Below are 18,103 nucleotides of genomic sequence, written 5' to 3' on the forward strand. Positions count from 1 at the left end.
GCCCCGCATCGTCACGATTTTCAATAATTGTAAATCTGGCAACCGCAATAATCAAACTCTTGGGAACAACTGTGGTTGGAACCAAAGTTCACAGGTCTGTGTTCTCTGTACACCTCTCAAGCGGTGGACTACTTCATTCTGATTGTTTGCCGCCAAACCGCATCATAGCTCATACCATAAAGTTGATTTGATTTCAACAATCCTCAACGCTCACACCGGAGAAGACGCGCCACATTGTTTCTCGCCGCCGAATCTCATTGAAAATGAATGATTTCTGGCTACTTTGAAGCTCTCGCTGCTATTGGTTTGTGATCACTCCTCAGTTTGAGAAGGCTTCCCCGCCTCCTTTCCCCGCTCCTCAATTTGTGATTGCTTCCCAGCGTTGTTGCTCCACCCCGCCTCCCTTCCCCGCTCTTCAATTTGTGATCAAATTCTTGATTTACAAACATTATTGTGACACGTTATTTAAATTAAGTGGCTAAGAAATAGCTTTTAAATTGTTTTGGGGTTTTTTGGTGGGGTCAGTGAAAATTTTATCAGGGCAAGTAAAAATCTTAACCAATTGCCTGATTCGGCCAGTTGAAAAAGTTTTAGCATTGAACCCTAAAAATTCTTGAAACAAGGTTTTTTTTGTTTGTTTGTTTGTTTTGTATTTGTATCATATTGACAGAAAGAAATTGTCACCTATCCCTAAAGCAGTCTGAGAAAGCAAACTGGTATGAACTGCATATGTTCATTGACGAAGAGATGGTGTGTATGACGCATGGAAAGGGCAGTTGTTTTTGCAGATTGAAGTGTCATAAATTACCGTGAAGTTGTTCTAAAATTCCATTTGTGAAGTGGAGCAGAACCCACTTAACACTCTCAGCCACAGACAGCCTGTTCTGGCCACAAGAATGGGCAATTTTTCTGCTTGATGAATACAAGCAGGATGGCACAAACCTTCATGACCTCACGGTCTCTTAATTATGACTTGAAATATATATAAATATTAAGTCTACTCTTTAGAGCCAAGACTATGTGTGACGGTAGTGGTGACAGGACATGTAAACAGCAGACAACCATGTACATAAATGCAGTATGTGCTTGTCAAAAAATCAAATATGATTTGAATCTTGTGACGCATAAATGAGCACAACATTCAGTGTTCATGTAAACACTACAGTTGGATTCAATCAATTTTGAAGTGATTTTAAAGTGACTGAAGAAAACAACGCACATGTAAACGTAGCCACTGAAGGATGAATAGCTGCTGAATATCAATCATAGGGCTGGGAGATGTAGCAAAAAAGAATATCACAATATAATGTTTCATATCAATCGGTATCAGTAATTATTAAATATTTTTTTACAATCCATTTATCAACAACATCCAGTCATCATTTTTTTTTCAACCACATTATCTTAATTTGCCAACATTACTAAGGTAAATAGTTTTAATAGTAAAAAATAAATAAATTACAAAAATATCTCGTCTCTTATGTCTTATAATAAAAGAAACATACGTTAAAGAGACTTTTAAACTCGATAAATAAAATGTTGCTAAGTATATGCAATGGTAACGTGTAAACGCTGAACAGTCAAAGCAATCTTTAGGTTAATAATGATACAGTACACCTTAACCTCTGTCAACAAAAATTATGATAATCAAATCTGAGCTTTCAAGTAAAGGAACTAACCCTCATTATGCAAATACATACTGCAACATTACAAATAAAGTCGATTCTCTGGATTTAATGCTAACAGATTACATGTGACTACATTGTTTCAGATAGGGTGCTAGGGGCTGGGATGCACAAGAAAAGAAACCAAAAAGCCACTCTGGCGACCTGATACATCCTTTTTATTCACAATCTTCTCACTGCTGCTGTCTGACCTGACCTGAGGGGGTGATGATGCAACCCAACCAGAGGATGTTTACATATTGTGCCTATAAGCATGTGAAAAGTGCAAGGTGCGTGGTTTCCTTCACCATTGCTTTACTGCAGTTCTGATACAAGTTTTATTTATGGAGAAAAGTACTGCTTTGCATTTGTTTAAGGTAATTAGTCTACCGTTATTACCGAAATGTGTATATTCCATACAAAGTTTAAAGCTGACTGGTTAGTTGTAGTTGCATGAATCACAGTGCGCTCGCAGCATTCTGAAAAGTTGAGCTTGAAAAATGCAAGTGCATAGAGAGCGTGAAGCGCTAAACTGGAAAACATACACTATAGCCTTTTCTTTATGGCGTTATTGACAATGGTGTACAGACAATAATTACCAATACAATTTTGACACCCAGCCCAAGTCAATCATTCAACATATTAAAATACAAATCTGGTATTTGAAATTGTGAATATATATTTGGCATTTATCACTACATTTTGATTATTTGTAAAATCTATTTCTTGTATTTATTAAATTATGGCCATGCAAAATGCAATGTTACAGTCATTTTAGAATAGAAATTTACAGAAGTTTCAAAAATGTTTCAATTTTGTTTTGATTTGATTTATTTATTTTCGAACAAAATATTATACATAAAATATCATTAAAAAAAATTTAATTTCAACATGTTTGAAAATGGAGTGGGAGGAAGCACAAGCTCAATAGCTCAATTTGAAAAGAGCTCAATAATTAGATCGACTGGAATCATCAAGTCTTTTTCTATGCAATGCAAAAATTAAACAAGCAAAATTAAATGGTGTTTTATGGTTTTCTGGGGCGTCCAACAGCAATCGAGTACAGAAATTTAACAATCAAACATAAAACAACATAATGGCCATTGTATAAAAAATAAAAAGATAATACTATATAATAGCATCTTTATCTTTTAATCTTCAATAAATAATCTAATTCTGCGATGTGACTATTGCAGATACACACATTGCGATATCAAGGCTTTACCGATATAATGTCGGTATGAAATAAGGGTATGAAATACCCTTGTTTTTGTTCTTAATGATAAAGTACACAAGGCAATTTTACTACCTCTTTAGTGAAATAAATGTTAACTACAATATTTTAGTATCATTAGTTACCATGGTAGTGTTTTGTTTTTTTATTTGGAGAAATGACGTCAGGCATGTTTTACGTAACAATATTTACTAGTTGACTCATCACCAGCTGTTTTTGGTGGCAGCCTTTTTATGAACAGATATTAATATATGTTGTTATATTGAAATTAAATTAGTAACTAAAACAGCTTTTTTTAATACTGCAAATTTATGTAAACAGTTATGCCAATCAGAGCTGCTGCTTTTTAACCATAGATCAAGCTTTTTGTGCATTTAAGAACCCTGGTATGAGTATTATCTTATTTTACATTAGAGGCATCTTAGAGTTTTTGTCATGTTTCAAGTCCAAAAGTTCATAAATCAAGTAGCATTTTCTAGACAAGTAAAAAGAATGTTTTGTTTTCAAAAATAAGTCAAAATTATATTGGCGTAAGTAAAATATTCTTATCCCAAATCAAAAACAAGATTATTTGGCACAATGGCAGATTATTTTGCTTGTCTCAAGGAACAAGTCACTTTTGTCACAGATTTGATTTGTTACTTCTGAAAACAATGTTATATTTCTAAATTTGTCTAAAATGCTTCTTAATTTAAGAATTGTTTAACATTTGGACAAGAAACAAGACACAAACTCAAAGAAGAGCATTTTTACAGTCTATAGCCCCTTACATACAGTGATACCAGTAAATATATGGAAAATTTCCGGAACGACTTTCCCGGTAAATCAAAAAAAGTGCTGTTCACACAGACGAGGACGTTACGGAATTTTTCCAGAAAAGAGCATTCACACATCCATTCCAAAATACCGGTAATTCTGACATCATTAACCAGAAATGACCTCTAAACAGCTGCGCTTGTGTTTGTAAACATATGACTACATCACAAACTCTGTGGATGGATCAGTATTGTGAACAACTTCGATGAAAACGTATAGAGAAACTCTTCGTATGTCGAGATGTAAATGATATGTGTGTGTGCTGGCGCTCACGGGCTGTTTCACGGGCACACGCAAAGCTTAAAAGTAAACAAACAACAGCTTATCATAAGCATCTTATCGATAATTATTTACACGTTTGGCATTTAGATGAACATATAAACGTTATCTGACTAACTTCTAGCAGCTGAATGCGTCTGGAAAAATATTCAAATGCTTTTATTCTCATAAATCGCGCGGACGTGAATGCGTCTTGACTGTTCTGATTGGCTAAAGCAGATGTCTCACGTCAGCACGTTCTAGACGTACACGCGCTCTTTCCAGCAATCTTCCTTCTGCGTTTACACAGCGCAGCATTCCGGCAAATTACCGGTAATCTTACAACTTCTCTTTCCGGAAAATAGCCAGAACGAATTTACCGGTATTTTTAAAAAGGCCTTGTTCACACATACACACCTTTCCGAAAGGTCTGTATGTGTGAAAGGGGCATATGACACTTACCTTCAGCACATCAGTTGGATTTGCCAAAGAGGAAGACAAAACTCCTGACACCACACCACAAAACACATTAATCACCATCGTCTCTTCTAAAAAATAGTGAGAGTGAGAGAGAGAGAGAGAGAGAGAGAGAGAGAGAAACAATAACAGCCATTAGATTCAGAATGTTCTTCAGCACATTAAAGAATCAGATTCATTCAGCCTGTTAAACACCAAAAAAAACACTGTTGGCCAAGCTGTGACCTCTCGTTGAGTGCTTATGGCAAGGATTCAAGTAATACAAATTCTGTTTGCAGAGAAGAGATGATTCTGTACCATGTCAGATGGAAATGCGCTGGCGCCAGCACCAGATAAGGTAATGCTAGAGATATGTCCATCTGTCTGCCGCTTCAGCACCTTTTGTTTGGACCGCACATTAGTGATGGTGGTTACACCATGTTTTGCAGTATTAGGAAAGCCGAGGATGCAGCATAATGGTTGCAACAGTGGAGCAAAAGGTAAAATTGGATTTCAGTTTTCAAACAATACATATTAGACAGATGCTGATATTCCTGATAACAGATCAGGAAAACAAACTTAAACTTGTACATTATTAATATTGTGGGCATTCAAAATGTAAACTTTTGGAGTGTCTTTGAAAAATGTACAGATTGATTTCATAGTTTCCGCTGCAATCATTCTTCCATGGCGGGGCGCCACACCAAAATTCATCCCGCCATGGCTACATTACAGCTTCTCATTTGAAACATTGTCCATTTTTTTAACAGCGGGTTATTATAAATCACACCAAAACGTATTAAAAGGTAAGTAAATTATAACATTGCGAACTTTTCTGTAATCGTAGTGCTGTGCGTTATTTGTTTAACCCTTTAAGGTGACATGCTGACTGACAGTCTGACAGACTGTGTGAGGCTAGCAAACATGACATAGCTTTCAGTTAAGATGACCACAGTTTCCATAATTATATTTTATTTATAGATAAAGGTCTATGGTTCTGCATACAATGACTCTTATCTTGCTGGAGTTTATAGCCATTTCACTTTACTTCAGGACACAATAATGCCACTCAGTGGGTCTGTTGGAGACATTCATAAATATTGCTAGCAAATCAAACAAATGTTGGAGACATACTCGTTACATAAACGCACAAGATCACACTTCAGCAGCATTGATTTAAGAGCAAACAAGAACATCTCGACTTGAGCAGCAAGAAGGGGGCATGGAAGAAGTTTTGTGCACCAACAGAGGAAATCGACATGCAAGCAAAGAGATTCGCATGCTTGTATTACATAAATGCAATCTCGACTTGTAATACTGCTCTCACAACATTTGTCATTGAGTTAACATCATAGGTAGCTGGTAGGTCTGTGTAAAATTTACTTAAAAATAAGATTTATCTGAGTAAATCCACTTTAACATAACCATAATACAGCTATTTCAATCACCATGTCCTGACCACATGCGTCGCAATAAGACAATAAGATGTTGTTGTTCTGCCACAACTAAGCAGCATACGAAATCTGTTTTGTATGTCACCGATGGTTAGGAAGAAAACTTGTTTTAACTTGAAAGTTTTTTTTTGCATGTCAAAGCATTACATGTAGTTTTACATTACATGTTGTTTATTATAATGCATTTAATAATATACCAATTACAATCTGCAATAAAGTAGGGCTGTGCAATTAATCGAAAATCCGATTTCGATTTTGGCTTTTAACGATTATGAAAAACCATTAATCGAGATAAACGATTATTCCATCACGTACCGCCCCCTTTCCAGTTGTACACGTGTGAAAACTCGCAAAAGAAAAATGCGCAAAAGAGCATGTGCTGTTGTGTGTGTGCGCGCCTTGTTTGGCCTCAGACAGGTAGCGCGTGTGTGTGTTTGCGGGTGCGCGCCGCGCTTAGCCTCGGACAGCAAAGCACACACACATCTAACACAGTCTTAATGTGAGCGCTTTAATGGTCAAATACATGCACATTTGTGTCAGAGCGCGGTGTTTAGTGATTATTCATATTAATTCTCATTTGTGCAATAAACACAAGTTGAGAATCAAAAGACACTTGAAAGAGAAACCATATCAGAGCCGCACTATTCTTAAAGTGACAGCGTGTGATATTCCTGCTGCTGCCGACTGTTTTTATTATTAATCAATAATAAAATTAAAAACTCAGTGAAGATGCTTAAAGCACAGTTTAAACATAATAGATTTAATAACTCATTTCTAATAACTGATTTCTTTTATCTTTGCTATGATGACAGTACATTATATTTTATTAGATGTTTTTCAAGATACTAGTATTCAGCTTAAAGTGACATTCAAAGGCTTAATAAGGGTAAATAGACAAGTCATTGTATATCAGTAGTTTCTTCTGCAGACAATCAAACATATGTATTGCTTAGAGGGGCTAATAATATAGAGCTATTAAAATAAATTTCAAAATATTCAAACTGCTTTTATTCTAGCCGAAACGAAACAAATAAGCCTTTCTCCAGAAAAAAAAAAAATTATAGGAAATACTGTAAAAAAAATCCCTCTGTTAAACATCATTTGGGAAATATTTATAAATAAAAATAAATTCACTGGAGGACGAATATTTTTTACTTCAACTGATAATCGTTTTGAATAATCGTGAATACAATTATGACCAAAATAATTGTGATTATGATTTTTCCAATAATCGAGCAGCCCTACAATAAAGTATTACCTATTGTACACTATCATCTTTTTTTTTATTTAACTTGTTTAAAACATTTACTTACTCTGAACATGACACAATAAACCAATACACCAAGTCATTTTTGGTTATTTTAAAGTAATTTTCCTAGGTCAATACCATAATAATACCGTATATTGAGATAAAAGCATCAGCAATTAATCGCAAGAGAAGTCTAATGCGCATTCCTTTTAAAAAAAAATTGGATAGCCCAGTAGTTAGTGTGCCAATACATAGCCCAGATCTCGATTCCCGGCTCATGTATGGTTTCTGATCTAATCCCCCCTCTCCCACTTCACTTCCTGTCATTCAATTGCCCTGTGAAATAAAAACAATTTGCCAAAAACTAAAAGAAAAAAAAAAAACACTGCGGTCATCAGTGCCGAATCTTGCCGTAGTTGTACATTTCATTATATGAGAAATGAAGAAAGCAGTTTGAGGCTGCATTTGAAGTGTTTAATTCTAGACTATGTTTCACCACAATGACGCAATCACCCTTTGAATGAGCCCTACAAAGGACGAAGCCTTAGAATTGAGATGCAACTTATGTTTGTGCATCCTCAGTGTTCATATGAGGTTAAAAGCTTAAATCTTTCCATCATGTATAAGAGTTCATACATTTATGTTCAGAAGGCTTGAATTAAACTTCATTGTTAATATGGTTAAATTACCCTCTGATCTCTTTAAATTGGCCATATTAATAGAACTCTGCTAAGCCACATTCCAATTCTTGTTGTGAACAACTTGTGCAAGTTAATCTGCAGTAAAATATGGTCTTGGTTACATTTAATAACAAAAAATATTCATCAATAATAAAAAAAATCTTTCTTCCATTAAAAATTAAATTAAGGTAAACTATATATAGGTAAGAATTTCCGGTTGGGCGATGTCGACCAATCTGGCATCAAACAATGTCTAATGTGGACATCACGATGGGTGATGACATCGTTGTCGTAAAGGAGGCAGTGAATTATTTATGAATAATGAATTAATTCATAACGAATTAATTATTTGTAGTATACTGTTTCAACTACCTGACCCGCATGGTCTTTGTTTTACCCATGACCAAATCATAAATAAATAGATAAGATACACACAAATTACCACCTGTCAATCACTTTTTCTGCAAGACTCTAGCATGATTGGGCAGAGATTAGGCAGATTGCTGCTGCTGCTGGATGATGGCATCATCTATCGACCCAAACCTAGTATGTAGGGCTGCTCGATTATGGGAAAAATCATAATCACGATTATTTTGGTCATAATTGTAATCACGACTATCAGTTAAAGTCAAAATTATTCGCCCTTCTGTGAATTTATTTTTTATATACAAATATTTCCCAAATTATGTTTAACAGAGCAATTTTTTTAACAGTATTTCCTATAATATTTTTTTCTTCTGGAGAAAGGCTTATTTGTTTTATTTCAGCTAGAAAAAAAATCAGGTTTAAATATTGTGAAACCTATTTTAATAGCTCAATATTATTAGCCCCCTTAAGCAATTTATTTTTTTGATTGTCTGCAGAAGAAACTACTGTTACATAATGACTTGCCTATTTACTCTAGTTAAGCCTTTAAATGTCACTTTAAGCTGAATACTAGTATATTGAATAATATCTAGTAAAATATTATGTGCTGTCATCATAGCAAATCAGTTATTAGAAATGAGTTATTAAAACTGTTATGTTTAAACTGTGTTTTAAGCATCTTCACTGTAAGAAAAAACTTTAACTACAAAAGTCCTTCAGTCAAGAGCAGTGAGTGGATTCTGTCCTTTTGTTTGATTAATAATAAAAACAGCAGCAGGTATATCGCACGCTGTCACTTTAAGAATAGTGCGGCTCCGAAATGGTTTCTCTTTCATGTGTCTTTTGATTCTCAACTTGTTTATTACACAAATGAGGATTAATATGAATAATCACTAAACAGTGCATGTATTTGACCATTAAAGCGCTCGCATTAAGATGGCGTTAGATGTGTGTGTGCTCTGCTGTCCGAGGCTAAGCGCAGACCGCGCGCAGACAGACACACACACAATACCTGTCCGAGGCTAAGTGCAGCGCGCACGCACACAGCAGCACGTGCTCTTTCGCGCTTTAAAAAATATGAATGATGCGCATCCCATGCTGCAAAAGTTACATTACAGCACATATTTCAGTCACTTTCACGTGGAACTGGAAAGGAGGCGGTATATGATGGAATTATTGTTTATCTCGATTAATGGTTTTTCATAATCAATAGAAGCCGTAATCGAAATCGCAACCGGATTTTCGATTAATTGCACAGCCCTACTAGCATGCACACATTTTACAATTTTTCTTTTTATTAAAATCCACTATCGAATCAAATGTAATTTAAATAGTTTTTTAACTTCTGCTCTTTTTACTTGAAACATTTCGATAAATGTTTAATACATGAAATTATCTTTTTCGTATCTAATTATTGCCCAGTTGAATATTTTTAGATAAAAGGTGAATAAAGAAATATGTTAATATCGGAATTGGGAAGAAAATAACCCATATCGTCTGACCTCTAGTAAAGAATAGCAGCATAAGAAGGCTAATATCAGCAGCATCTCAAGTGACTATAATAATTGTGAAATAAAAAAAAAAACAATTTGAAATTTTATTACTAATATGTTAAAGTCCGCATGAATCAGAAGAGGATGAGACTTATTTCAGTATGCTAATGTACTTCCTGCTGAAATGGAAAATTGAGACCCCTCGTAGCAAAACGTAGGAGAGGTTCTTAATATGCAGTTGCTATGGAAGCCCTTAGATTGACGTCAACAGAAGCAGCACCACTCCAAACGATAAAGCAAATGGTCAGACTTTCACTGAAGATTACCAAAACAGACTATTGTTTTTAAAGTGGATTAACTTGCACTGATTAATCCTACAACTTAACAACTTAATAACAATAACTAGCAAAATAAACATATTTTTTTATTTCACAAATGTTATCTATAGACTAGTGTGTTTCAGAACAACGCCATCAGTATAAATAAAGATATATATAAAGATGTAAAAGCTGCAACTAAAATTAGTCAGTTGATACTGAACACTTCAAATCAACGTGAGACCTTTATATAACATGCCCTTAATAACAACGGAACAATACTTACATTAAATGGTAATAATGAATGACGTTTTCTTGTTAGGTCATTTTATTTGATTATTAAAGTAGATCATTAAAATGGAAAGCTAAATAATTATAGCAAAAAACAACTTTTATGGGAAATAACAGAAATCTTAGAATAAATAAAATTTCACAGGGCCGTAAAATGCATTTATTATTAATCTTTTAATTCGATTTTGTTATATCGTTCAAGTTTCATAATTTCAATGAATTTGAATTTTGAAACGTAATTATCCATTAAAATAGAGTCCAAATCACTCAGAAAAAGCAGAGGGGGCTATATTTTAATAGGCCCTATACAGTAGAGAAATGTGTTAAAAAATAAAAGATCTTAGGCCCCGTTTACTCTAATGCGTTTTAGTTTGAAAGCGCATAAGTTTTGCTACGGTTACGCCATCCGTCCACACTACGCCGGAGTTCTCGAGCGCCAAAAACGGAGCGTTTTGAAAACGCTGGAGAGGCCGTTTTCATTCTGAAACGCTGCTGCTCCGTCTCAGTGTGGATGATGGAAAACGGAGACATCTGAAAACGAAGGCGGGGCTGCAGACATTCGCCTCTCTGATTGGGGCTTTTCCTCAATATTAAGTAGTCCTGTATCTTCTCCGTGTAAGTTCAGTATCAAGGCTGCAGTCTCTTCTTTTCAGTTTGATATGGAAAACAGACTATACCGAGGACACGGGTAAATCTTCAAAGGGAACAGTCAATGTACTTTATAACTTCATTCACATCACCCTGGCTACGTTGTTTCACTTTCTCAACAATAAAATGTACACGTGACATAACTGCCTATTTTCATTTTAATATTAACAACTAAACAGACAGCAGAAATGTTGAGGTGTCGTGCTGCATATATGAGCGTCATCTTCACTGTGTGGATATTTATAACAAAACGGAGCCGATAAACAACTGCCTCCTTTCAATTTCAGTGAAAATACGAAACATACCCTCTCTTTTGCTGAATATCAGTTTTAATAATTGATAATGGCCATTATAAAAGTATAACATACAATAAGTTTATACATTATAGGAAATAAAGGCAAGCGATCAGTCAATATACAGAATGTACGTGGTTACATTAATCATTAACTTATCTTTGCACTCAGCCAAAACACGTTACCTGAGAACAAGTAATAGATTCCAATGACCAAAGTCAGGGAACATGTTGTTAAAGACAACAAGATGAATGAAATATCCCGTTTAATAAATATAGTGAGATTAGATCCAGCGGGAGATGCTTGATGACAAGTCCGACTAGCAGAGCTCTCATCTGGGTAGAAATGCTGCAGCGCTTGCCAAAGAGTGTGTGTGTGGTCACGTGATGTGCGTTTTCAGCGTTTTGGTGTGGACGGAGAGCTGTTCAGAAACGCTGGGTAAAACGCGAGTGTGGACGTGGATCGTTTTCATTCTAAAACGCTGTTTTAAAACTAAAACGCAATAGTGTAAACGGGGCCTTAAAGGGCCATGAAACCCCCTCGTTTCAGCAGGGTGTTTTCACACCTCTACTTTGGAAAAAGCCAGAAAAGTGGGCGTGTCCAGCTCTGTTTAGGGGGGAGTGTCGGAGGAGCAAAAGAGGGAGGTTGTGGGAGTGTCGATTTGACCACGCGCTGAGTTTCAGAGTCAAAACACACACACACACACACACACACACAGGGGAGAAAGTGACTGTGTTTACATGGACATCTGTAATCGAATTATCTGCCAAATTATTAAATTGTGAACTTTAACTGCAGTTTGGCACTTTCATTAGGGAATTTATTCATCCCCCTCGTGACAAACGAGATATTTGATTCGAGGAGCTGCTCTAAGCGTGTTTTTAGTTTTCTGTAAGCTTACCTTCTGGATGGCTGACAAACAGTTTCTTTAGTGTGTTGTATGTACCGATCTTGATCGTGCCATAAGAAGCTTGTCGGAGAAGGGCAGGTGAAATTCTACAAAGAGGAAAGACACCACTTTAGGACAATGCATATCTTCCATACATAGATAATTGGCTAAAAAGTTGGGTTTAAAAGACCGGCCTAAATACATCACACGATGAACTAATGACTAACCATCATTATATGGAGATTAACAATGAAAAAGTTCCAGAGAAACGTATTTGGCCAGTATTGTTTTGAGTTTTCAAAAAAATAAAAAATAAACAAAAAGGATATGAGATATCATGCTTTTTGTCTAAAGTTCACAAGATGTAAAAGGAAAGTCAATAACAATATCATGCAAAACATGTATGCAAAGTTTTCTGCAAATGAGTTCAAACAGAAATAGAGTGCTTTTTACTTTTCTTTTAAAACTTTAAATAGATTTCCTGCTAAATTGTTCTTTATTTTTTTAGAGCAGCATGGGTGCCAAACCCTGCACAGTTTAGCTTTCCCTTTGATTAAACACACCTGACCAAACTAATGGAGTCCTTCAGGCAAATCCTATTGAAGGCAAGCCTGAAATGATTAGCCTAAAAATGCAAAAGCAAATGCTAAAACTATGTAATGTTAGCGTAACAGATTTTTAAATTATCAATAATAATAATTATCACATAATTATCAATAATAAAAAATTATCACGTTATACATATATTTTTATCTATCCCATAGTAACAAGCTTCAGGCTTTTTTTGAAACCTACAAGCAAGAGGCAAGTGTTTTAAAGCAAGGTTGGAACTAAACTCTGCAGGGTTGTGGCCCACCAGGAAAGAAGTTTGACACGTCTGCTTAAGATAAACATAAGAAAAAAAAATGTACCAGACTTCTGAGAATGAAATATTAGACGATCAGATAAAGTGAATGTCAGAACGCATGTGTGCGTCTCTTTACATTCAAGTGGTGATAAAACATAAACATTATGCAGATTTTATTTTAAATGTATTTCATGTACTTAAGACTTCTCCAAGGTTAATTACAATAAAGATGTTAACACTATTTAAAATTAAATTACATCATATTGACTGACATGCTAATTTAGACACACCCACAACCAAACATTTAATACAACACAACTTGTCCTTTTTAAGCAGCAGCATATTGTTCTGAAAAAACAGTCCTGACCTGCATTTAAAAACATTTAAAACAGTTAGCAAATATTAATATCAATGAAGAATCATTCAGCTTCTGGACTGTGCTCATTTTCCTGAATTGTAAACAATCTATCACGAGTGACCCATGTGGTCTCATGAGAGGTTGTAAAATAAAGGTCATGAACACAGATCACCTGAACTGAAACAAACTAAGCATTAACTGTTACTTACAAACTACTACAGATAATTTCTCTAGAAAAGACCCTAGACTCTCTGGATTACTTTGAAGCTGCCTAAATCTAGATTTTTAGATCATTAAAAATAGGAATATATGAAAGTTGACTAAAATGAAAATTTTGGGGTGAAACACAAGTTAAAAAAAAAAAAGGTTATTCTGCATTGCACTGGCCAGCAGTGTTCAGTGTGCTGGTTTTACTCTTCCTCAAGCCATCATTACTGCATGTTGTAAAGAGGCTTCCACACTGGGCTCGGAAAGCGCTGCACTATGACACTTGTTTATTTCAATGGCTTGTGCTGTGCAAGAGAAATCGTTGCTGCATCAAACAAAGCACAAGGGAGGAGTGCATCATTAACTAACTTGCACATGGACTAGTGTTGTTACAATACCAAAATGTTAACTTCGATATGATACCTAAATTAAATATACGGATACTAATACTAAAACGATACTAGCATTTTTAAAAAAATATTATCTGTTAATGAACACTCCATGTTTGCTGTCAGCTGAAAAAAAGTAGAACCATTTTAAAACTAAATTGACTGATAGTCAGCATTATTATTTATGTTATAATTATTTTTTTATAGAGCTGGGCGATATGGCAAAAAAATTTATCAAGATATTTTTTTGTATCATTTAGTATAGATAAATATTATGATAAATGACAAACATTTATTTATCAATTTTATAGGATTTTCAGCATGCCAATCGCTTTGTGCAGCTGATTTAACACATTTTGTGAAATGTTTTAGCTGTCTGACAATAAAAATGATAAAATAATAAACAAAAGAACAATCTTAATTCAGCATTTACTGTTCAAGTTTTCAACAACCAAAGACATTACCTACAAGTTATGGGATGTTGTTATTCAACATCAGAAAAAAAAGTTTGGAACAAGTAAAATGCGAGTTAATGGTGACAGAATGTTCAGTTTTGGATGAACTCCCCTTTTAATGAGTATCCTTTATTTTATTTAGGGATGCTAACAATTACTTGATGATTAATTGTCAATAACCCTTTAATTGATAGACCTTATCGATTACTGATTAAGCATGGACATTTAAAGGTTTAGTTATGCTTTGCGCTATGAGATGCTCTACTTATAGATATATTAATGTATGGGTGGATGACATGACATGCATTTTTAACTGTCCGTGATGTCCTACAAAAAATTTAAAATAGCAAAAAAATAAATAAATAAATATATTTAAAAAAAAAAAAAAAAAAGTGTACTTCTTAAAAAGACATCTTTATGTCACTCAAAAGTACTGGTAAAAAAACAAATGCAGAATCATATCATTTTGAGAGCCAGGGTATCACGTTTTTAGTATCAGTAAATCATACAACACTAACGCAGACTGACCTCAAAGATCAAAATAGCATGTACCTGCATACGCAACTATGCATGAGCCACATTAGGTCACCAGAAATGCAAAGTTTGCAAAAATAATGCACCAACAGGACATTTCTATGCAGTACACTTGTTCCTGCTGCTTGCAAAAGTCCTATTGTGTGATTAGAAGGATGTCCTTGTCGTCATTTAAATAGTTTAATCTGTTCACTTAAGTCTGCTGACAAACTGGAAAACCGAAACAGTAAAAGAACTGACACGTCTGATTCAAATAGATTTCAGATTGTTGTATAAACACGGGAATAGAAAGATTGCAAAGAAACTTGTTGAAAGATGTCATTGTGCCTTAAGTAAACATGATCATAATGCTGTTTTATATGAATAATGCTGTCAAAAGACTGGTGCTACTGTGACAAGCCTTAAAAGTACCCAACCTTAAAAAACAATTCATGGCAGAAAGATGATCAAGAAAAGAATTGAAAATACTTGTCAGCATATAGTTATTTTTAAAACTTTAAAAAACGTTGACCCAGTAAGGCCCAGTAATGATACACGTTAATTTCTTTCATTGAGCATAAGGTGCTCTTATTTGTTTTACTTTAATCCTAATCTAAATACAGTACATAAAAAAATATTCCCTAAATAAAATGCATGAAATAAATTAGGTCCATTTAAATCTATTAAAACAAATTCTTCTAATTTACTGCAAAAGATGCAAAAATAAATTAACAGTAACATTATAACATTATAAAAGTAACATTATTATTCATAAACTACCATAAAATGGTCAAAACATAGTGGGAAATTACAGCAACATATGAACCATAAACCTCTGGCCAGGAAAAGAAACAGCACATTAATCTGGGAGATGATGTTTTGAAAAACAAGATGCTCTGGGACATAGAAAACAAGACCAGTGCGAATGACTACAGTCTGCTCATGCCAAAGCAGTGGGCCAGTTTCACTTGACTCAGCTCCTCTACAGACCTCGTGAACTGAATATCATCTATATTTAGAGTTTATTACAGCTATCAGCTGTATTTAAAATGTTAAACCATGGTAGGGGATGCAAATATGCCTTTAAAAGGGAAAGAAAACATCAGAAAGTACACATACACTCTTTTTCACAGTTCGATTAAACTATAGGAAGAAAAACACCTGTTTTTAACCTGTTCACTCTGCTGAAAGTGATTTTAGTTATAGAAACCCCTTTTAAGGGTATTAAATCAGAGGAGGGTCTAACTCTGGCACAGTATATTAAAGTGTTACAAGCAAATGTTAATGTCGCTGTGAGATTGTATTTTCTTTTTTTAATAACATAATAGATACATTTCTATCATAACCTTAATATCTACACTGAATCTATATTATCACGAAACACAAAACAACAAAAACAGTTGAGCTAAGATAGCCTGCATAAGTCACTTCGGAATACCTAGAAACAAAGCAAACATCCAGGAAAATTGCCTGAGGGGAAATTGTAGTTCTCATGAAGGCTATTACCTAAAAATGAGTTCCCTGTGCGAAAGTCCCGAGTGGCATACTGAACACCACTGACAGTGAAATAAACACCATCCACTGTGCAAGCCAAGCATTTGTTGCCATTCAGAATAATCAAATAAGCAGCACTCACCCGGAGTACAATGCCCGGACGCCTTCCTCTCGTCCAATCCTTAACAAAGCATGGAACATCCCACGGTATCGAACCTCCATACAGTGCGTCTGCCCTTGAACCTGAAGCCGCGTTTTTGTGAGATCAATGGGGAACGTACCTGAAAGATTTAATTATAGGATAAACTTCAGTGTGTACATTGCCTCATCTTATGTTCCACCCTATTTTAAACACTAGCTTTATAAATAGCTCAATCACTGGTTTGGGGAATGTTGTTTTTCATGTTCGGCCGATGAACATTATTCATGCACTAACGAATGGTTTTACAGTTCTTCCAACTAAAGAGATACTAAAATTAATACTCGTATGAACCTATCTGACAGTATATTTCAGCAAAGCAACTAATAGTTGTAATAGACAGAAGTAATAATGGTGTAATTAAGTAATAATTACATTGAATATATTTGTTATTGTTGATCATTTATAATTTTCCATAAAATTGTGCCAAACAGTATAAATAAACCTTGTTGTTATTATTATTATTACCTTGTTATCAGTTATTATTGCACATGTAAACAAGCAGTTAATAGTGAAAACAAAATAAAAACATTAAATATAACATATATATTTATCTCAAATACTAATTTGCACTGACACTTTTGTTTTATATATTAACAAATATTACGAAAATATGCCGTGCAAACCTAAAGAAGTGATTAACAATAGATTATAAGGAGGATGATGTAAAAACAGCAGGTGCACAGACTCACCAAATTCTGCGACAATTGAGGCCATTCCCCCATAGACAAACGGCTTCCAGTTCAGGTTTGCCATTTCTGTCGCGGCCCCTTCGGCTTGATGGAGTCCCACTAAAAACAGCAGAAAGCCAAAATAAGAGCAAACCAGCTCTTTTAACCTCACATTGTACAACATAGCGCTACCCGTCTGTGTCACAACCCGTCTCCCCAGATGCAAAGACATATGTGCACCGGAATAAGACGAGCCGCATTAAAGATTCATTGCAAGCGCCATAGGAAAATTACGGAAATCCTATTGGCTGCGGCGTCTGTCAATATTTTTCTCGGTGATCCTGATTGGTCGAAATGACGTGTTGTTTCACCTACTTCCGAAGCCAATGAGGTTGAGTGACAGCAAGCAAGCGCTCGCCTATTTTCTCGAAACCGTGCAACGCTGAACTTTTTAAGGTCATAGCTTTATATTAAAAACAGCCACGCATTGCAAACTAATGCATTAGTGTAACTAAGATGGTCTATATTTACGGTAAGCGAAGTGTGAAGGTCGCTCTGCTTGGTTTCATAACGGACATCTAACGGCTTGTAAGTGTTAGCCAGGTGGAGCAGAACTACTCGCACCATTATAAAGTACTAAACTGAGTTTGGCGATATTTTAGTCAAAATCACCTGTTGAGATCACATACCTGAGACCCGGTGGTTCGGTCGACTCTGTTATTTTATTTTGGACTCCATCGTCTCGACCACATGTAGGATTGTTGTACTTTTCGCAGTCAAACTCCGACAGGAGCGCACAAACGGCTTTCAGTTTCCCATCATGTGCCTTTCTAGCAGGAACTCAATTCACTGCGACCGGAAG

The 18,103-nt window shown here is 35.1% G+C and overlaps 1 protein-coding gene across 2 annotated transcripts in view; it reads right to left on the bottom strand.

Moving 5' to 3' along the window:
- Positions 1-18,091, bottom strand: part of slc25a14 (solute carrier family 25 member 14) — a 33,621-nt gene extending 15,530 nt beyond the window's left edge. Inside the window, exons 1-5 of one of the 2 annotated variants that reach the window (NM_200164.2) lie at positions 17,931-18,091; positions 17,263-17,361; positions 16,514-16,652; positions 12,121-12,215; positions 4,435-4,520 (exon numbers count right to left, since the gene is read on the bottom strand). In NM_200164.2, coding sequence (NP_956458.1) covers positions 4,435-4,520; positions 12,121-12,215; positions 16,514-16,652; positions 17,263-17,326 — 384 coding nt within the window. In that variant the 5' untranslated portion in view covers positions 17,327-17,361; positions 17,931-18,091. Of the gene's footprint in view, positions 1-4,434; positions 4,521-12,120; positions 12,216-16,513; positions 16,653-17,262; positions 17,483-17,930 lie in introns of those variants that run through there. The other variant, XM_017352756.4, reaches the window with a different exon arrangement.
- Between the last annotated feature and the right edge of the window lie 12 nt (positions 18,092-18,103).

The sequence above is a fragment of the Danio rerio genome, chromosome 21 (genome assembly GCF_049306965.1).
Source record: "Danio rerio strain Tuebingen ecotype United States chromosome 21, GRCz12tu, whole genome shotgun sequence".
Taxonomy (NCBI): domain Eukaryota; kingdom Metazoa; phylum Chordata; class Actinopteri; order Cypriniformes; family Danionidae; genus Danio; species Danio rerio.